Source organism: Puntigrus tetrazona, chromosome 14 (genome assembly GCF_018831695.1).
Source record: "Puntigrus tetrazona isolate hp1 chromosome 14, ASM1883169v1, whole genome shotgun sequence".
NCBI classification, from domain to species: Eukaryota; Metazoa; Chordata; class Actinopteri; order Cypriniformes; family Cyprinidae; genus Puntigrus; species Puntigrus tetrazona.
Window position 1 is genome coordinate 25,485,089 of NC_056712.1, and position 23,091 is coordinate 25,508,179.

Here is a 23,091-nt window from a genome sequence, read left to right on the forward strand (position 1 = left end):
GGGTTATGAAGTCACAATTGGGACAAATGAAGTTCCGATAAATGTAGTCAAACTGTTAAATACAAAACTGCATCATGTTATATGTTAGAATTTTAAGATATGAAGTTATATTACAAAATACAAAGAAGAAGTTGTGAGATATAAAGTCATATTGCGAAATATAAAAGATAGGGAGTTATATCATGAAATAGTCTCAAGAGTAAGATAAATAATATATAAAAATATTCTAAAATAAAAAAGTCGCAACTGTGAGATGTGAAGTCTGGTTGTGACATTTAAAGTTATATTGTGTGATAAAGTCATAATTTTGAGATATAAAGTAATATTGTGAAATACAAGATCACAACTGTGAGATATTAAGCTGCAAATGTATTATAAAGTCATGTCCTGGACTATAAAATTTAAAATTGTAATTTTAAAGAGACAGAAAAAAAAAAATCACAATTATTTTTTTCTACTGTTTTTTAAAGCGGCTTCCATAAATAAACTCAGCATGTACGAGAGAGCAGAAGAAATCCACTGTATTCTTTCACAGTGAGAATCTTTCAGATCCTGCGAAGCGAATAAATAATTCATACCTCATATTTGGTTAATCAAACAAATTAGATAAAAGGACTTCTCTTTTTCAATTCAAACACCGGGGAAGGGGAACATTTAAATTTCTATGCGAGAGAGGACGGTACATTTGCCACACCATCATAATACATGCGGTATGCACAGCTTATCCAGTTACATCCAGAGACCTTCACAAGCTCATCTCAAATTCCTTTATTCGGACTGCCGGAACTCAAAACCCGGAGAACCTTTTAAAGTTCCAGTCCCATATATTGGAGACACAGTGCTTCTGGTTACTTAAGCCAGGCCGCAGATACGAGATACTAAGATTTCCTTGATCAAATACAATTATGGTGGTTATTCTCTCAGTGGGGAACCTGCCGTTGGCTTCTAAACCGGAATGACAGAGTGGCACGGAAGCAGGGAGGAAAGAAGGTAAATGTGGTTGCAGGTCTGCGGAAGAGAGAAAGAGTATATGGGGAAAGTGAGAGAGAGAGAGAGAGACATAAAGCCACTGTAAAATCAATGCATGCAGAGAATGGAGAGATAATTAAGGTAGGAAAGAAGAGAACGAGAGAAAGAAAGAGTGAATTTAATCCGTCCTTACATGACTCCACATCACATTCGCTAATTAGATGAGTTACATCTTAATGTCAGTAGCCATTAAACACAATGGCAGCGTTCCCAGAATCCTTTGCTCTTAACAAACCCCCCTATCTAGTTATCTGTGATTGTGAATTGTATAGCTTCAGTATTTTGTCAGTGTCGATAAAGGCATAGCATGGGATGTTAGTGATGTCCTGCTCACTGACTCTGAGGTGTGTGTGTGTGTGTGTGTGTGTGTGTGTGTGTGTTTGGCAGGCCCTTTGTAGGCTGTGTGCTCAATTACACGCTGACATAACGGGGATGTACAATTACAGCGTGACACTGCGTTCACTGTACTGCACCTGTCAGACAGCCTGGCAAGGGACGACCCAGGGATCCTTAGATGATGAAGAGGCAGGGGTGGCCACACACACACACACACACACACTGCTTGTACATACTCCAGCACTTTTATACTTCCACATTCACGGTCCCATTTTCCAGGGCCACCTCTCTCTCTCTCTCTCTCTCTCTCTCTCTTTTTCCCTGTCGTTCTCTCGTTGCAGTAGAACTGCAGTGCTCAGCACTCTAGTCATTGTTGTGATTCAGTAGTGGAGCTCCTGTCTGCCAGCTCTGCTCCAATTTACAACAGCGGCCCACAATGCACCGCTCTGGGCAAAGCAAGAAAGCAACCACACCTCTCTCTCTCTCTCCTCTCAGGACTCAATCTCTCGCTCACTACTGTTGAACAGCAGACCACCGTCATATAAGCACAAATAAACAACCTGCACTCCTGAAATAAACCCCTCCATGAATCTTCTCTCGCTGTCTGCTTCCTCTCCTCCCTCTCTATATCTGCCTCAGCTCTGCAGCCGGTTCCACCCAGAATTAAAAAAGGATGAAGTGCGTTTGGTTTCTGCGGCTGTAGTGGCTTGAAATGGAATTGATAAAAAAAAAAAAATTCTCATTACTTATTTCATTTTTTTTGCCTCTCATACAGTTGATTAAGCTAATGCTGTTAAGATGTGCAGCCGATATAAAGCAATATTATAATATTTGAGAATAAAGCAATATTATAATTTTTATAAAGTATAAATATATATATATATATATATATATATATATATATATATATATATATATATATATATATATATATATATATATATATATTCCACTTTATTAGAACTTTTTAGATGTTTTGATATCAAAGCAGGGTTTTTATTTTGCCCATTGCTTGATGCTAACAAACGTTATGGCGATCTGAATTTTGGCTGATAGCTATGATTTTCAGGAATGGAATTTTGAGAAAATCAGGCTTAAAGTGAGACAAGTTTAACTTTCACTTCACTGGTTTAACAAGAGCTGTAGCCTACACTAACGATACCCTGAAGAGGACACTTTTACGTTGTTTATCATGGGTATAGTTTCTAAACTTTTGATTACCCCTTGTTTGTTTAGATAGCAAGAAAAGTGTACCTCAGAGCAGCGAGCGCAGTGCACCTGTGCATATAAGATACTGTCATCAGGCTCCTCCTCTTTAATAACTTCAACATCTTATCCGATCGTTAATTCATCAGCTACTTCAGACTGCGTTGTTGTCTTCCGCTCCGCCATCTCACAATATTAAAAACAAATTAATAAATAAACTTTGCGTGCCGTAGTTTACACAGGACTAGCGGGGAAATGTGATTTGATTCACCTTTATTATATGTTACGTGGTTTATTTTGATAGCATAGGTTAACCTCTGCAGCACGTTCATAAGAGAAAGAAGGTCTTTTCTGCTTGCTGCAATAAATCACTATTTTTCTATATACACATACATATAGATGTAAACTACTGTATAACTAACGAACTAAGAAACTAACCAACCACCAACTAAGTTATGTCTGGTACAAAAATGATGCATTTTACTTTTAAATGAAACTACAACAAATTCAAACAAACTGCTGTGTAATGGACCAGCATTTAATGTTCAGAATTGATAATATCCTCCTCTACCCCTGCAGTCTTGATGGGCTGTTTTTTAGTAAAAAGCTTTGAGAGTGTCTCTAGCGAAGGCACTAACAATCTTGTCGGCATCCATTGTTAGCTCTGAGAGCAGGGACCGCTAGAGTGGCTGTGAGGAGAGAAAGAGAGCAGGGCTCTGTGGGGGAGATCACCCACTTTCCCTACGCGCAAGCCTTTCATCTAGCAGCTATAGCAAAACAGCACAGCTAATTAAGAAGAACTAAGGAATGTCCAAAACAGACACAAGCGCACACACACATACGCATTGCTCCCTACTTTTCCTTCCTCATGGGGACAGGAGGATAAATTCAGCACGGAAACAAGTGCTCAGCATTACTTAAAAATCTAAGGATAGCTCTGTGTGTGTGTGTGTGTGTGTGTGTGTGATAGAAAGAGAGACCCAGCTGTGGTCCACTGCTGCTCACTTTATTATATAATTTGTGGAGGCATTAGATCTACTTCCATAGTCCACTGGGCTTTCACAAGCTTCCCACAATTCCAATTAAGTTGTGAGTGTGTACAGTATATGTATGTGCCTGTTTCTGCCCCAGAGTACAAAAATCAAAAGCTAACTCTGACTTTATTTCTCCTAAACGCAACTTTATATCTCAAAATGATACTTTATATCTCACAACTGCAACTTTTCTTCTCATAATTGTAACTTCGTTTAAAAATATTTATATCTCCAAACTGCGATTTTACTTTCATAACTGTGACTGCATCTTAAAAAATGTGACTTTATCCCTCACAATTGTGAATTTATTTTTAGTAATTGTGATTTAATCTGCACAATAGCATACTTGCAACTTATTCCAATGTGACTGTCTTGAACAATTGCATTTTACTTTACAATTGCATCAATGTTTCTAAAAAACGTGACTATACTTGTGGCTTTATCTCAAAATTGCTATTATTTAAATATATATTTATACTGTATTGCAATGGCAGATTTATATCTCACAATTATGATTCTGATTTTATATCTCACAGTGTGACTGTTTCATACTTTAAACTTTATCTTACAATTACCCGTATTTAAATACAGATAGAAAACATCTATAGTTCAATGTAAAACAATAGAAGTCAACAGAAAGTGCCCATCATGACAGAAAACGCAGCTGCGTTTGTATGTGCGTTCTCTGCTGGGGTTGAGCAGGACGAGATGACCCATTGCCTGGATGCATTGTGGTTGCTCATTTTAGCGAAGACCCCAAGCTGCCCCACAAGCGCCTGTCAGAGTAGAGTCATGACTGATAATCACAGTCACACACATCATGATGAAGGGGAAACTCTAGAGAGTGTGTGCTGAGGAGGGGGTCAAGCACAAAGAGAGAGAGTTTTAGAAACAGTTTTATGTCACTTCCTATTTACGAAGAATGGTGGGAAATCTAGTGCGTGGGGACAGGAAGTAACAGAGAGTGTGTGTGTGAGAAACAGTTCCAGAACAACCAAGCGCATCTGCTTTTGATTAACTTACACACACCCGATGCTGCTCTCTCAGTTCATTTTCATTCCATTCTCCCATCGGTTCTAAAGTTCAACATTCGAGGGGCAGACAGCGGGTTAAACATCCTCCGAGACTGTCTCAGGCCATCCCGAGGGGAACGAGGAGACAGTGGTAAACACTCAAACATACTTCCTGACCAAACCATGAATTCTCTTCCTCCAGCCGCTCCCTTAACTCCAGCACTAGCCTTTTAATTAGGATTACCATGGCGCCCTCTGTGTACAAAGAGAAAGTGGCAAGGTACATATTTCTTTCGCCATAAAATGAACTAATCAATTAGTTATGCTTTGAAACCCAGCGCAAGAGTATGCTAGATGTTTAGTTATGTTCATTTTTTTATGGTTTGATGTGCTAGATAAAATAAATATGAGTGGAATTGTGGGCAAAGGGAGGAGTTATACAGCATCTCTGGTGTCTGCATGATCATTAAAGAGAACCAAAGTCTGTAATTAAAGGATGTGCATGACAGATATAATCATAAATGTATTACCCCGGTCTTCACGAATTTGGGCTTTGCGTTTAATATAAATGTTCTACACATTACTGCACATTTCTTTTTAAAGACTCTTGTTGAGACGTTGGCTGGAGATTAAATTTCCTGTCTCTCGAATCATTTAAAATGGTTACATTTCTGCGTAATTTATGTTTGCCTTGGCAAAATCTTTGGGCAAATTGTCAGCGGAAGAAATGCTGTCTGTGGTTAGTTAGAAGCATTAAAAACAACTCCTTTTTTTTAATGCGCATGTGTACATGCGGTTCAGTGCATCGGAACGTCAAAACAATTTTCCTGTTTTCCAGCTTAAAGAAGTGGCCTGATTGAATGGTACGGGACAGATTGGATGTTGCCGTTATGGAGATGGCTTGTTTGCTCATTTGAGACGAATGATTGCCTTCATTTCCCCTGATATGGGCGTGATGGCGGGAGAACGGCAGCCTATTTGCTCTCCTAAACGAGGGCGTAATGGACGCTTTGTGCAACGTTAGAGCGCTCGGCGGCTGCCTTTGAGAGGCTCTTGAGAAATGAACCCTGACAACTGCACAGATGTTCAAAAGGCCTTTCTTCTGTTTAGACGCGTAGACCGTTCGTTTGTTTTTTTGTTTGTTTGTTTGCTTGTTTGAGAAAGCCATTACCAGTCGGCTGCTACGAACGCTAGGTCTGTCTTTAGAGGAGAGATGAGAGAGAGAAATTCAAATAGATCCATAACTGCTCATAAATACTCAGGCACCATCTCGCTCACATAGACGACATCAAACCGCACGTCTGCCGTTCCCAGCTTTTACCGCGTATAATTACTTTCTGCTTTGAGCTCGTCTCATCTTTTCCATCTCGGCTCATTCCGTCGAATTATTCTCCAAAACATTTCACCTCCATCCCCTATTCCTCCGTATCTCTTTCTCTCCATTGTCTCTCCCACTTTCGCCCACTCTTCCCAGAGAAGACCCACAGACCCATCCATTTCTATTAGGCAGGGGAAATGAGCACATTAGGGAAGAGAAGGGGGTGTCGGGCTGAAATGCCCCCCCTTGGGACGCTGAGCTGGGGTAATGGAATTACACTCCATTATCAGACGGAGATGATTCCATTTAGCTGGAGAGGAGCGAGCTACGGCGGAGAGATGGAGTAAGAGAGGACTGAGAGAGGAAGAGAGCGAGTTCAGTCCATTTTGCTTCATCTAAGCTAATCTTAGCTAAACAACAACCGCCCTGTTGGGTATCACGCCATTTCTCTTGAGCTACACTTCCAAGAGCTCACCGAACTCGACAGCCTGCTAATGCGGTGGTTCTTTACTCATTTTTCTTTGGAACGCTTTTTACACCTAATGGTGACCCGAAACAGTATCAAAGGGATTTAGATGTACAAAAGTAACAAACGTTTGATTGAACACACAGACTCTGAACAGTGATATTCTTGTTAACTATTACAAATAGATTTATTAACTGAAAATAGGCAAAAAAAAAAAACCTTAAATAGAAATAAATATTTAAAAAATGAAAGCTAAATATAAATATAACAAATATAAACACATATAAAATAAAAAAAACGAATATAGATTTGAAAATAAAAAGTTAATTCAAAACATTAATTATTTAAATTTGCCTTCTGAGGGCATTTTTGTTTTCAGACATTTACTATTTACTAAAACTGTGTATAGTTTTTTTATTTATATATTTATTTGTAGTTTTTTATGAGCTATCAGAAAGATTGTGGCCCACCAGTTCAGTACCACTGCTGAAAACAAACTGATGACGATACTGGATACTGCTGATTTCCTAACTACGAGCCATAGAAAAAAATATGTTGTGCTCTTTCAGGAGTAATTCCAAGCACTTCCAAGACAACAGCTACTTCAGAAAAGACAATCTGCTTCAAGTCCATGTCCATATCCATATCAAACGCCTGGATAATTTTTAGACAGTTTTGCTAAGCCATCTCTCTCTGGATACACTTTGGCTCTTTCTTTTCTCAGAGAGAATAAAGAGAGAAAGTGATTAAAACTGAGACAAGGCTTTGTCTTGTTGGAAGAGATCTTTTGAACAGAGAGGAACCAGGTGAAACCTGTACTGACTCCTGATGGTTTTATGCAAAAGATTGTCTTTGGAAACATAAAAATATATCTGATTTTCTCTTTGGAAAGTATAATAAAGATACATTTCTAAACTTGATCAGGCCAATTTAAGAAATAAAATAACACATCTTGTGACACCACAGTTTAATATTCTAATATCCTTAAAAATGTTAGGGAAACAAACACTTCTCTAGCCTTGAGATACTTTGGAATACCAGTGGATATCAGTCTTCAGGTAATTACTTTATACAAACAAGAAGATATATGATCAGCAGAGTCACAGTGTTTGCACTTTTTGGGAAAAAAACTACCTGAATGACTTATTTTTATTTGTCTCTGCACATTAAAGTGGAATTGGAGAAAATATTTCAACATGGAAAAAGATACACACATCATCTTTAAATTATTCATGCTCACATCGTTGTGAAGTGACACACTGAACCTAATTAAATTTGATGTGCACATTTTTTTTCAATGTTAGAATGCTTTTTAATTTGCAGAGACAACTATAAGTAAGCCATTCATGGATTGATTTCCCCAAAGAATGTAAGCACTCTAGTTTTATGGCATTTTCACAGAAAAATGCTCTTTATCTGAGAAGTGTGGCATGCGGTGCCTTTCAGCCAACGCTTTAAATTCTGATTCCTTTCTAACTGTTTATCCAAATGGCAGATAAAGTATGCATTTATAAAATATGATAGGAAAGAAGAACTGTATTCGCAATTCCATTATTTGTTTGTTTATCAAATACAATGTCACTTTGGGAGATATTAGGCCATATTGCCATTTTAAAGTCACTAATTCTGAGAATTAAAGATGCTGTTATGCAATTGTACAAAAAAAAAATTATAATTACACATATATATATATATATATATATATATATATATATATATATATATATATATATATATATATATATATATATATATATATATTATAACAACTTGAATGTTTCCAGTGCATTAAATGTGAAGTGAATAATTTCTTTGTCTCTAGTGGCACCAAACAGAACTGTATGAGTGACTGACTGGGACCACTTTGGAACAGAATTACCCGACCAATGGCACATGTTTGAAACTTCTTCACAGTTATATTTGCAGGTCTGTTTGGTGCCACTAGTGGTGCATAAATTACATGCTTCACCTTTAAGGAAACAGAAGGCACCAGCTTTATTCCATATACCATAAATATCTCAGCGACATTAGTCCTTGTCTTGCGAGTTTCCTCATTTCTTATGTTTTGACAATGTTCTTAAAAAAGGCGCATGAGCCAAATTACACGTTGCCAGGCAGACTCATAACGGTGCATTTGTGCTAACTCAGTTGCCCCGTCACCTTCATGCCTCACAGTATCGCTCCACACTCACCGTGCCCTCTTTCGCACATTACATCCATGCATTATCCATAGCGGCTATATGAAGCAGAGCTCATTTGAAGAGCAGCGCTGTATTTATAGACTAGCACTGCTGCGTTGCACGGCTGCTAAAGTCATTTCGAGCGCTGGGACTATTTATTTTAAGATCCCCGCTCTTTTATTAGCTCTATTGTGTTTTAGCGATGTGAGGGAGTATAGTAAAACTCCCCTCAGTGCCAGAGATGTCGACCCCAGGAAGCTGGCAGCAATCCATGAAGACAAACCACCATCATCAGGGTCAACTGGCACAAGTGGAGTCTGTCTACAATGATAACATACGCAAACACACACACGCCCTTTTATATATATATATATATATATATATATATATATATATGGAAGGAAGTACCGCTGGGCAAATAGGTTAAAAATCCTACGTAACCCCCACCGCACCTGACCTCATTTCTGCATGCACAGGACGTCATACTGTACTTCTCAGCGTGTGTGTGTGTGTGTGTGCTCTCATGGTTGGTGGCACCTGCCATGGGCTTCGGCATGCAGCTGTGTGTGTACAGATGCCATAAGTGTGACCTGTCTGGGTGACCCTCCCTGCAGACACACACACACAGTCCTGGAGCTGCAGTAAAAGCACTGATGTGGGAAGACAGCCATGACATTTAGGCCTCAGTCCACCTCACTTCCTTAGTCATACTTCTTTTCATTTTCTCTCAGAGTCCTTCCTTCAGCTGATACTTTGGCTATTCTTGGTTTGAGTCTCTTTTCATGCGTTCTGACCTCTTTAACAGAATATTCCAGGTTAAACACAAGCGACAGAATTTGTGGCATACTGTGGCATAAAAAAAAGAACAAAAAGAGGTTTTAAATAGAAGAGGAAGTCAGATGTGCTGTTTTTTTATTTAAAAGTAAAATTGGTAACACTTTATCTTTTATAAGTTGTCCTTGTGATATACTTTGCATCTACTTACTATTATAATAACAGTAAATTATGTTTGATTACATACAATGTTTAATTAATGTATATGTTACACTGTAATAAAGTAAAATTACACTGTAATAAAGACATATTTAACTATAGTTTAACTGCAAAATTAGATGTATAATTTTATAAAATTATTAATTTCTTTTTTCCTGCAAAGTTGGTGGTTTTATTTTTTGTTTGTTTCTTTCTTTTTTTCATTTTAAATGAAAATGTAGGGTTTTATGCTTTGCTTGTCAAAGTAATGAAGGCAACAAAGCTGTAAAATTGGATATGCATACTTAATGTTTTTTTGAAAGAAAAGAAAAATACTTTTTTATGTTTTTGACATGCTCACTAAGGATGGTTTTATTTAATTAAAACAAAATAAAACAGTAATATTGCCAATTATTACTAAAATTTAAAATATGCAAAATATAATATTATATATAAAAATACATTTGAAAATGAATTGCTGTGATGGCAAAGCTGCATTTTTATCATTATTACTCCAGTGTCATATATCTGAAATCGTTTTGATATGTTGATACATTAATTATATTATGAATGAAAACAATGGTGCTGCTTAATATTTTTATGTAAGCCATTACACATTTTTGATGAATTATTTAGCATTAATCTGAAATAGAAATCTTTTTTAACAGTGTTAAGTAAAGGCTTTACTGTCAATTTTGATTACTTTAATGCAGCCTGATTCATAGTGAAAAAAAGGTTTTTAACACTAGAACCATATTTACCCTAGTCATACCGTACCGTATTCATATTCGTACCGTAACCCAATTCATTGCCCTTTTTTTAAGGAAAGACAAGTCAAAAATTTTCTGGTAAATAACATTATGCCACAAGTGCTGTTTACTGAGCTCAACTTGAATTGAAAGCAGAATAATATATTGTATGTGTACACACATGCACAGCACTAATGAATTCCACAGTAATTTAAATTCTAAATGCTTTCACTGCCAGCCTGCCTTTTGGCTACAACTTCCACCCTCTCAGAGGCTGTTGCTGAGGATTTTTGGCCTCTTCGGGAGCACCTCCAGCCGGGCGGGAGGAAGAGGCGGCCTCCCTCACTTTATGCTCCCTACAGCTACAGCGGAGGAGGATTATATCAGGTCTTCTTAGTGTGCATGTGCTAATATGACTAGGTCATTTCAATATCTTGCCAAGAATTAATGTTTTTTTTTTTTTGTATATGTAGATGCATGTTGACAAAGTTTTAATGGAAAACATATTCAAATCAGTGGTTAATTTGCTTAAATTCTGACATTTAGGTCACATAAAAAACCTTTTGCAATGCTCAAGAATTCAGCCTGACCTTATTTTAGTACTTTTTTGTTTTAAAGCGAAGAGAGCGCGATGAATGGTGCGCAAGTAAACCGCTCAGTGCAGCTCATTACCAGCCATTTCTTAAAAAAAAAAAAAAAAAAAAAAGGCTTCAATGTGTAGAAGATCTAAAAAGATTGCTCTGAAAGAGAGTAGATGGAGTGATAATAGAAAAAGGAGGGGGACACACCACCTCTTCTTACCGTTCTCGGGGTGTTCCATCTCTCCGATGCTGCCATCCGGGGTAGTGCGTTCGTAGTGGTCTTCAGGTAGGGCGAGGGGCCCGATACGGGGCCCTGAAGAACTCTTACTGCTGGGTGTCTCTGATTCTTCCAGGCCGCTGTCGTAGTAACTGTGCTGAGAGGGATCCTGCAGATCTTGTGCCTGATTGGCTGTGGAGAAGGTCACTCGGCGATGTGGGAGCTGTGATTGAACAGAGACAGAAAAAAGGTCAAAGGTTAGTATGCGTGTTGATGACATCACCAAGCATCTTGTGCATGATTTTCATTCTAACTTATAGCAAACAACTATGTATAATGAATACAAAAAAAACAGCAAAATGTAAAAAAAAATATTAGTTATCTCAAACAAAATATACAGCGGCGTTAACCTTGGGTATTAAATTTATTCTGCACCGTTTGTGCCACAGGCATGAATGATAAGTTATGCGTATTACTGAAACAAGGTGCGCTATTACTTTCTAAGCTATCAGGATTTACTGAAAATAAAAACCTAAGAAGGAGTTATACTGAGGGATCAAAATACCCAAAAGAGACCTATTCAAACTTTTTAAAAAGCTATTTAAACTTCACCCTAGTAACCATCTAGTAACATTATAAAAATGGATTGATAGATTTACAAAACTTTACAATATTTATTTTGTTAGTGCTTATTCTTAGTCTTAAAACTAGAACTACCGAGGCAGTCATTTTGACTGTTTTTAAATTTTGCAGTGGGATAACTTTATTGAAATACGACCAACAATAAACCGTTCGTTCGCTGTGAGTGAAAGACGAAAGCAACGAGTTTAAAAAAATTAAAAACCCATCCTCTACTCAACATTTCACCGGAAAGTCGGCAGCAACTTTAAACCGTTTTCAACATAATTTAAGGCGAGAATAAGACAATTCTTTCAAAAACATTCTATCTAGAGTATATGTAACGTATCCCTAACTTAAATATTTTTAATTAATTAGCACTCAGCAGGCAGATGCTTCTTTTCCTTCCAACGCAACATCCGCCGATCGCAAAGGCAATGTTGATCTACGCAGCAGTCGTCTTTGCGAAGATCCACAGCCCTTAGCAATCGCACATACATTATTTCCCTTACGTCTAACTATGTATGCATCATCTCCCAAGAGCAAATCCCTCGGCACAGGCTGGCTGTACATCCCAGAGTAATACACACAAAGACCTAAACACACACTCGCACGCGCGCACACACACACACACCTAAGGCTCGGTGAGGAGTGTATTAAGCAAGTGTTAGCTAAATCCAGTGTGACTGCAGAAGCCAGGTTTGATAAGGATGATAGAAGCCACAGCTCTCCCACAGGAGAAGCCCACTTCACACCCCACCCCTCCCTCCAGCAGCACCGGCGAGAGAATAGGACATTTCGTCAAGATGGAATGAGACAGCTCGCAAATTGGCATTTGGAGCTAGACGGAGACCACTGTCAGCCACCCAGCTCTCCGAAGCACATCCACCCTCCACATACCAATCACAAACCACAAAACTTCAGAGAGAAAGAGAGAGAGCGGGAAAGTAAAAACAAGCAGAAGAACTCTACTCATCCTCTCACTGTTATCAATAATACAGAAATGTTCCTCAACCGCATTTCTTTTATTTTCTGACTTTCAATCTCTCTCTCTCTCTCTCTCTCTCTCTCTCTCTCTCTCTCTCTCCTTCTCCTTCCTCGCGCCACGCTGTGGAGTTGCCACAGGGAAACGCATCTACTTCATTTCTGCCTGCCTTTCCACTTCTCAGCCTCTTCTTCACCTTCACAAACTCGGTTTGAGAGCTGAGCTGCCATTTGTTTGTTTTGTTTATTTTTACAAGGTAAACATGTTCTTGCACTCAGCTCTGAATACTCGCGTCGCGCGTAAATTGCTTCTGAGTGTGAGGAGAAACTTCTAAAGTAACAAAAAGAAATAACTGACTGCACTTCTCTTAATCTCACACTATCTTCTGGTGACAATAAAGGTCTTCTGGAGAACACAAAGCATTTCCCAAGATGGGTGAGATGACCTTGCCGTCCAGACTATATAAGTGCCTCCATCGCTTAACTCTTTGTTGTCGGATCTAATAAACGCTGTGCAGTGGATGGATAATGACTGTGCTTCTGTGAATGTGATGCTTTTATGTTTGCTGAAAGAAATGACGATTTTTCGGCAGGGGGGTCATTACTTTAGGTCTGCTTTTCTGTAATTGCAATTTTCTAAAGTGCTGTAAATTCTATGAATTTGTAATTGCTGTACAGAGTTCAGCACAATTCACAGAGTCGAGTCACAGCAGATGATTTTATGACTGTCTTACCTTCAAACAAATAGAATGAGTCTTTTACTGACTGACAATCTGAATCGAACACCTTTTAATGCACACCTGCGTCTAAACATTAAATGAGTTAAAAAAAGCTGGTAAATTATTAATATGCACTACGGTTTTGTTTTTCTTTTGTCTCTCGTGCAAAAATACAGTAGAGACAGTAATACTGTGAAACATTATTGTACTAAAAATATGGAATTTTTTTGTATTTATTTATTTTTGATAAATAGAAAATATTTCAAAACAAGTTTTTGTCGCATTTACTCTATTTACAGTGTCTTAGCTGAATAAAGTAATTATTAATTAGTATAATAATTAGCTGAGTATTTCTTTTATTATAAAATCAGTATCACTTATATTATATAAATAATGATCAGAAGAGTAAGGAAGTCAAAACTTCAAAAAAGGTAAAATAAATAAATACATATAATTTATAAAAAATAAAACACATGCATATATCTATTTAAGAAAAATATGTAATGATTATATTATTAAATATATTTATATATAATATAAATTATATGTATATAAATATATACATGTAAATACATATTTTTGTTATATACTGCATGTTTGTGTCTTTATATATACATAATAAATATACACAGTATACATATGCATATATTGAGTAAACAAAAATATGTGATTAATTGTTATTAATTGTTTGACAGCACTAAAATGTGTGTGTGTGTGTGTGTGTGTGTGTGTGTATATATATTTATATATACAAACCAGGTGGATTTTGGTGATTAGTTGTTTTAACATTGTTTTTCTACTTAATATCTATGTTGCAACGTACCACACAGGACTTCAGTATGGATGAACAAAAATTTCCACCACACAAACAAGACATTTTCTCCCATAAAGTGCATTAATGAGGACACATCACCTTTATTGCATCTGTGTTGCAGTTGCTAAATTTAATGAATGGAAAAGGAAGAGCTGGAGATAATTAGCCAACCCTTAAGTGCATCTGATGTAACGGTAGAAGGGCGTTAGTGGAGCTTTTCACCATCCCTACGCACGCAAAGGCTCAAGAGAGGCTTCAAAACCTTCGCTTGCTGCATGTAACACTTTGGCCTGTCTTTTTTAACACATGGCTCATCTCCTCTGCTCCAGATAAAATAAAGATAAGCCGCACAGTGCACGTTTGTGTAAAGCACAACACTTCTATTCAGAGAGGCGAATGGTTTTTGCTGAGGGATTCATTTTAGAACACTCTCCGTATCTGCTACGAGGCCGGCCATCCCCTTGTGCTGATAAACAGAAGCGTGCAAAGTCTCCAGTGGGTGCGTGTGGATGGATACACACACACACACACACACACACACACACTGCTCCATTGTCCTCCCCGTTCAATAAGAGAGGAGGTGAATAATACCAGACGAGCAGCTCAGAGCTTATTGGATCCGTGAATCTGTGCGAGTGTGTTTCATTGTATCCTGTTACTCATTAGTTTGCTCTGTCCGCGAGGATGATAAGACAGTGAAGGGCTACTTTGTGAAACTATAATCCATACTCTCGCACAAACACATATGCAGAGTTGACACAGTGAATGTGCTCCTATGATAATATGATTCCGGTATCTCATTCTCAAACTGAGGTGAGTAAGAGAGAGTGGAGCAGAATGCAGAGAAGGTTTCGAGAGCAGCGTGTGTGTGTGTGTGTGTGTATGGAGAGTTTCTTTCTCTGTACTTTCTGTAAAAGCTGCTTTTGTTCCCCCTCTTGGTGTACTTCTACTATTTTAGCCCCCAGCTAAGACAGCACTCACTCACAAACAAAACCAGCTCCCACTACTAACCTCCCTCCCTCCCTCCCTCATGCTGTCGGTCTCAGTCTCCCTCCCTCTGTTCCAAGCTAGAGGGCAGGTGCCAGGGTTGAGTTATGTAAGGAATGACAGCTATGCCTGAGGACGGGATTGGTTAGCTGGGAAAAAGCACCTGTGGGACTCAAGTACCTGCCTCAGTCCTCAGACTGCAGAAAAGCTTTGATTCCTGTTAACAGCATCAGAGAGATGTGTAGAGAGAGACAAGAGTGCAGAGAGACGAAAGTGGGAGTGATTTCGGTGACTATGAGGGATGGAGATGCCGAGGAGCCGGCAAGCCAAATGGGATGGATGGAGCGAGATGAACACATAAGGTGAAGAATAAAGTATGAAGAGGATGATTCATTTGATCGAGTGGGAATGGAACTTTTTTTTTTTATAATGAATGTAAAATCAAAACCTACCCTATTTCATGTCATGTCTTAATATTCATCTCTGCATGTTATTCCAAAGAAATAATGATCTGTGTAATCCTTTTCCTCCTTAACTCAAATTAATAATTGTATTCTAGTCTAGTCTATTAATTTACAAATTAATTAATTATTAATTAAATTGTTATTGTTTTAATTTATTATTATTATTATTATTATTATTATTATTATTGTTGTTGTTGACAAATGTATTTGATATAATATAATATAATATAATATATATATTCATTGGAATTTAAGTGTGCAAAAAAAAATTAAAGGTCTTGAGAAAATCACCTATAAAATGGTTTAAATGATGTTCTTAGCAAGGTATATTACTAATGAAAAATTAAGTTTTAATGTATTTAATATATTTGATTTTCAATCACAATAATATAATATAATATAATATAATATAATATAATATAATATAATATAATATAATATAATATAATACAATATAATATAATATAATAACTGTACTGACCCCTTCTGAACAGTATCTCTCTGAAGGCCCTCTTTCAGTTGAAAATATGTTATACTATGAAATAAAATGGACTTTGAAACCGAATCTAAATCTCCATGCCAAAATGAAGCAAAAAACTTTACCCCGAGGGTACGTGGTTTTAAAATCTTTGATAGAGCTGTGATTTTGGTTTCTTTACAGAAAGGCAGTATTGTGCTGTCAAACCTCACAGATATTTATGCCCCACTATCATTTCTAATCGAGTGAAGACTCATTTGCACTCTTGGAGGCTTTCAGCAGATACATCCTCCCCTGAGGAGCAGGAAGACAACACTCTACTCTCTAAAGCTCCGTTGCACTCCCTCCCATCCCATCCACTGCCTCGCCAACACGGGCTCTTAATGCTACATTAGCATGTGTGTCTTATTCAGCTAGAAGCCAGCGGGCCAGGTCTAAACTCTGCCTGTGGATTAGAGAGATGAGATGTGAGCAGACAGCAGCTGCCCAATCACCTGACTTAAGACTAACAACCTCTAACAGGCCCTCAAACAGACATGCTCGGCAAATGCTTCACAACGGAGCCAAGGCACTTTTCGGATGGTGCTGGTGTCTTAGTGATAGAGAGGCAGCCAGATTGTCATTTTTCCATGTCAAATTAGGTATCAAAAGCTACACGAATTTGTAGAGAACTTCATTTTATCATGCCTCAAATGCGTGTTTTCGTCACTGTCATGGATGGCGCCTATCTGTTTTGCAAAATAAATAGGCATTATGTAAATTTTAAATGGAAATGAAGTGTGACCTACTAAACATAACTCAAATGGAAATGAGCGGTCAGACTAGACAGGAAAAATAGATGACTTAGAATGAATTACAAGATATTCCAAAAAAAAAAAAAAAAAAAAACACAATCCACACACGGACACAAAATTCACCAATATTCAGTTGTGTTATCATTTGAATTCCTTTCACATGACCTGAAGAGCAGCTAAAAGCAACACAAAGTGACAGGTCTGAAGGTTTGCCATGGCAACAGGGGTCCGTGATGGATACATTACAGTACTGGCTGAGGTAGAGCGATGCTCGCATTTTCACACATACACACACAGCCCCCCAAATCTCGCTTCGACACAACAAATCAACTTTAAAAACATCAAGAATGTCTGTGAATATATTTTCAATTTACTGCCTCAGTGCACCAAACATATCAGCTCTCAAACGCTCAGATATCGCTGGCAACACAACGGCAGCATGCCAATCACACACTTATCAGCTCAGTTTAGATTACTCTGGAAGTTACAGTGTCAAGGGTATTTCCGATCAACGAGTACACGCACACACACATACACACACAGGCATCTGGGGACGATTGTGAACCAGTATTAAAACACCTGAGCTCTACTACAATTGGTTCCTCCTAAGAATCACACAGAAAATGTTCATTCCAATATCTGAGTGAACTCAAATCCACCGAACAAAATGAAAGATATAGTCAAGCTGCACACAGTTGGTGACGGGTGAAAATTCAAGTGTAAACATATATATATATTCACCATGAATGCATTAAATTGATCTAAAATTCATATGGATGTTAAACTGAAATTGATATAATAACGGAACCTTCATTTACATTATTGCAAACAAACTTGTTTTCAATAAATGCTGTTTTTTGTTCATTCATTAATGAATTCTGAAATAAACACTGCTTACTTGTTAAACTTTTAAGCAGTTGGGCTGTCCTATATGACTTTAATATACATTTATTAAAATGTTGAGTTATTTTCCATATAATGAAATTTAATAAGGATACTTTAAGTACTTTAAGACCCCAAATCACACACACACACACACACACACACACACACACAAAGTTATAAGATTTCATTTGTATTTATTTATTTAGGTGATATGTAATCATTAAGTCTGCCATGTTAAAACCACCACATTCACACTGACTTATATTTCAGTATGTTCCTCCCACGAAACTATCATATGACTTCCATTTTGTTGTATGAGCCACTTTTATGATGTCATTTTGGAACCTGACAGCCCAGACCTCCATCCGCTTCCATTATATACATGAGTGACAAATACATTCTTCAAGAAATGTCCCTCTCTTACTGTTTTCTCTCTTTAAGGAACGCAGATGGAGAAGAGAATAAATAAATTAATTCATTGTAGGCCCATAAACAGACAACTACTACTAATAACTACTACTCTGTCACGATGGGGACTTTCCATGATCTTCTGATATACTGATATAATATGCTGCCAAAAAGAAACCTTTCTGCTTTTTCTAGATATTCATGAAGACATTATTTGTGATGTTTACGTCACACACATATTTAGCATAAGCTAGGTTTAATTGGTGTTAATTCTTTTAAAGGCATGCACTAACAAAGAGAGGGGGGGTTCTTAAGCTTTACAGACATATGCTTTTCCCTCAGGCAATCTTCAGAAAACAAAACACACACACGCACACAAACTCACAAAACCCGACACCTCAGTAACGGCTCAATAGTTAATCTCTCTTGATGTTCTTTGTGTTTGAAGGAATTGAGCAATTGCTACATTAGATGACTATTGGCCCTTTGAGGCTGTAAAATAAACATTAAAATGACACATTCGAAAAGCATATAGTTTTTTTTTGGTCAGATTTTGTCGATTAATGTCATGAAAACAATGCTGGCTGATGCATATTTATTGTTATATGTCCCCTTAAGTGGAAAAATTGTGCCTTGAAACTTATTTCTCTTCCTGTTTCCTTTGCAAACACACACTACCCCAGCCTAAGTACAGCCTAAGCCATCTTAAGATGGTTTCCTGGTCTTTTAAACTAGTCTTAGTCTTTTTAAACTGGTTTTAGAACATTTTGATAAAGCTAATGCTTTATTATGTTTGAATACGGTGCACCAACGTACACCAAACCCTACCCTAAACCCAAATGATAGTGTTAACAAGCAAATATGAGATTAAAATGCAATTAAGACACTTTAGCTTGTTACTAGAAGACATGTAAATCATATTTCATCGGACTTGTACAAAATGTCTCCACTTTGCAAATGCAGTGCTGTACCAAGGGAGCTACCTAGCAAGTTTACTGCAATAGAAATGCCATACATGTGGAGCTGATTATGTGGTGTAAACATCAACATTTGCAAATCAAGCACTATGGAAAAAACATTTTTATATCAATATATTAGAATATCAGAGTATTACACAAGGAATTGTACAAAAAATAATAATATTAATTGATTCATTAACTGATAATCTGTCCCTGTAATCTTGATTTTGTGTAAAATGGAGTATTTGGTGTTTTACTGCCTCTAGTGTTTTTCAGCTGGAAACTGCAATGAATTTTATGTATGTGGCGTTTTGTGGGAAATATGTGTACAGATACTTGTACATTTTACAAAGGGGCCAACCAGCTGAACACTAGCAAACCTGCTTAGACTGGTCAAAAATGTTTCTAACCAACATGGTCACCTTTCTGTCTTCAGTAATTCCTTCATTTTCTTTCTCAATCACTGTCATTCCTTTAGCCCGTCTCTTCTTCTGATGAAAAGAGAGGAAAATAAAGATGGAAGAAGAGTGAAAGAGACAGAGATAAAGTGATGAGCAGCAGTCACTCACTGTGTCTCTTTGAAGGACATCGATTGAGTCATCTATTCCCGACGGTATATACGGCCCTCAGTATTTTCAGACAGGTTTGGTGTGGGTATGTATGTGTGTGTGTTTGTACGTGTAAATGATTTTTATCTCTGGAGGGGGAGGGACGAAAGAGTCTTAATAGAAGGACATCAGAGTCACAGAGAAAATAAAATAATGATAAAAAAACACTTATAAATGCGACAGGCCTCTGACTAGCATTCGTGTGTCAAATTAGCCAAATTTAGCAAATAGAAACTTACAAATTGAGGCCTGTGTGAAAATAAAATATGAGGTTAACATTCAAAGTATATTTTAAAATCAGCACTGTAGCACCAGTAAATAAATTGATGCACAAATATTACAGCGACGACCACAGTTTCTGCCAAAATAGCATAAAATTGCAGTACAGAAAATATTGTATCATAGGTCAGTACTTGTCAGTGCCCTCCTACAATGGCTAGACAAGCTGCTGATGGAGCTTTATTTGTATCACCAAAAATTAATGGTTTCACACTGAGTAGATTATGTGGTTACCATAGTAACATCTTTCTAAGGGTTACTAAATGATGAATAATAGGTCTAAATCGTTCATTAGTGCTTAAATGCTTTGTTCTCTCACAATGACCTCATGTGGGAATCGTAAGCGATTTTAGCTTTAGCTAGTTAGACTCGGTGGCTTCACCTTCACAGCGGCCACTGCTGTGTTAATGTGTATGACTTTCACAGAATGCGCCATAGACCTGGGAGGCAGGTCACTTCCTCTGGTGATCCTGTCTTCCTCTCCCCATGGTCCTCTCATTCCCTGATTCCCTCTCCGCTTCCATTTTTCCTTCCCTCTCTTCGAGCAGGACATTAATCAGCCGGACACTCTGAGAATCTCTCTCTCTCTCTCTATTTCTCCCTCTATCTCTACTCACAAACAACACTATAACCTCTTATTCCTCTGAAGAAAATCAGGAGGTCATTTTAGAGATGCGTGTGTGTGTGTGTTGGTAAGTGTTTGTAAAAGAGCTGAGTGGCGCTCTCTGTTAGCTAGACATCCTGCTATCTGATAGCTGCTGGCAATACACAGATAAGACCAGATTAACTCTCTCTCTCTCTCTCTCTCTCTCTCTCACACACACACACACACACATAAAGAAGGATGTAAAGCTAAATGACTGCTAGTCGATATATGGCCTAATAGATGGCAAGAATGGATGATAATATGAATGGATATTACAACCATTCCCTAATCTAGAGGTTAATGAAGGGTATTTTTCTTATTGATTGGGTTCATGTACAGTAATGTTCAAAACCTCTAGTGAAATATTTCTATTTGACTTTACATTTAACTATATATATATATATATATATATATATATATATATATATATATATATATATATATATATATATATATATATAATATACCTGTTCTACTTAAGACAGTGACAGAAATAAGAAATACTATTATATTAATTTATTATAACTATTATAACTCTAGTTTCAGATTTACATACATTTTTGAATCCCATATTTACAATGTAATTTCAGCTTTTTGGTTTCCATTGCACACAAAAGTGTGTGTGCAAGTTGAAAGGTTAATTACGTGAGCATTTTGCTTTGATAGAGCAATATTAGTGCATACTCATTAAGAATCTGCAAGGGAGTGCAAAAAAAAACTCAAGTGAGCTCGATCATTTTCACACACTGCAATGGTGGTCAACGTCAACGCTCCCGTGAGAATGAGCAGCTCTAAAGATCAGGTTACACACAAGGTTAAGTTAAAGGCAAGCTTAACCTAACACAGGTGTGCTTTGAAGTTAATCTTAAATTTTCTGCTTTAATCTTAGTGCTTGCTTTGATTATTACACAGTGACAATCAAAGTCAAATTACTTTCAAATGCATGCAAGTCATTGGCAACATCCCTCAAGCAGACTTACACTAGGAGTTTCAGGGTTTAATGGCTGAATTAGACTAAACGCAGACCTCATGTCAGGAAATGTGCTACAGGATAGTTGAGCAGATGCAGGTGAACATCCATAATTGCTTCTGTGGCCTCTACTGCAATGAGGCAATAGGTTTCAGGCAGTTTTGCAGAGGGCCCTATGTGTGTGTTCTGCTGCCGATGCCTGTAAATCAGTGGAACGACTTCATGGGCATCGCGAAACACATTGGCAGGTCTTCAGCATCCACTTGTTATGGGAACTGTGCCATCGCTGGGACATTCACGGGTTGTTGTGAAATTCAAAGCAGAACAAAATATCAAGGAAAAAAAGGACGGGATATATATTACATTTACTGTAATTTCAGTATATCGGCAGAATCAACTGCCTACCCGTCAACCAGTGCGATTTTTCTTATACCTTCAAATGTGCTGATATCAAACAAATGGAGAGGAAGATGAAAGGTGTTTGAAGGAAGGAGGAAATGAAAGGCAGATGAGACGATGTGTACGTGTGAAGAAGAGGCAGAAAAAGAGGAAGCACGTGTCCGTACGCCTTGCGTTCCCCTCTACTTCACTTTTCATTATTTTATGCTTGCTGCGTCTTTTTAAAGGTGCTCTCCTTCTTTGTCACTTTCTTGCCGGAGCCTCATTTTTTTTCTCCCGTTGCCTCTCTTTGTGGCCTCGGCAGGAAGGATGACGGGCAACTACTCCACCACCGCCTGCAGCGCTGGTCTTTATCACACTGTACACGCTAAATATAGCCCACTCCATGCGTGCGGGACGGAGGGGAGCGAGCGTCTACAAATGATTTAGTGTGTGCATGTATGTTTGCATCAAGAACCTGGGGAAAGCTAACGCTTAGCATTAGCATTCATCTCAAAGGCAGTTGCTGAGGTTGCGCAATTTAAATCGGCCAAATATAAAAGTTTCTGTGTTCACACTTGAGTGTACAGCTATTGGTGAATAAATATTTTTTATGTTTTGGAAAACAGAATGAGGCTAACTAGCCGACGCTAACCAGACAGTGTGTGTGCGTAAGTTGCTTTGTTACCGTGACACAAATTGCGCAGATGGATTTTTTTTCCTTCAGCACTAATTAATTTCTCCACAAGGTGGCAACACTGCCCGGGGGCCACAAAAGAAACAGAAGAGACAACAACAACAAATGACTGGAGACGGCTACAACAGATGCCTGTGTTTTGACAAACACTTGTGTGAGGGGTTTAGATATACTCACAACTTTACTTCAAACGAATGAAAAATACATTTTTTATCACTCAAGAGATCTGGAGAGACAATGAGGAAGAAGCTGCTTAGTGTGCATGTGTCCACTGCATGCATTTGAACACTATCAAATAGTGA

At 37.8% G+C, this 23,091-nt stretch overlaps 1 protein-coding gene across 4 annotated transcripts in view; it reads right to left on the bottom strand.

The window, feature by feature from the left end:
• Positions 1–23,091, bottom strand: part of pcdh1b (protocadherin 1b) — a 144,643-nt gene that overhangs the window by 42,184 nt on the left and 79,368 nt on the right. For all 4 annotated transcript variants that reach the window (XM_043257409.1, XM_043257407.1, XM_043257408.1 and 1 more), the window contains exon 4: positions 11,105–11,324. In XM_043257409.1, the coding sequence (XP_043113344.1) occupies positions 11,105–11,324 (220 nt within the window). The remainder of the gene's footprint in view (positions 1–11,104; positions 11,325–23,091) is intronic.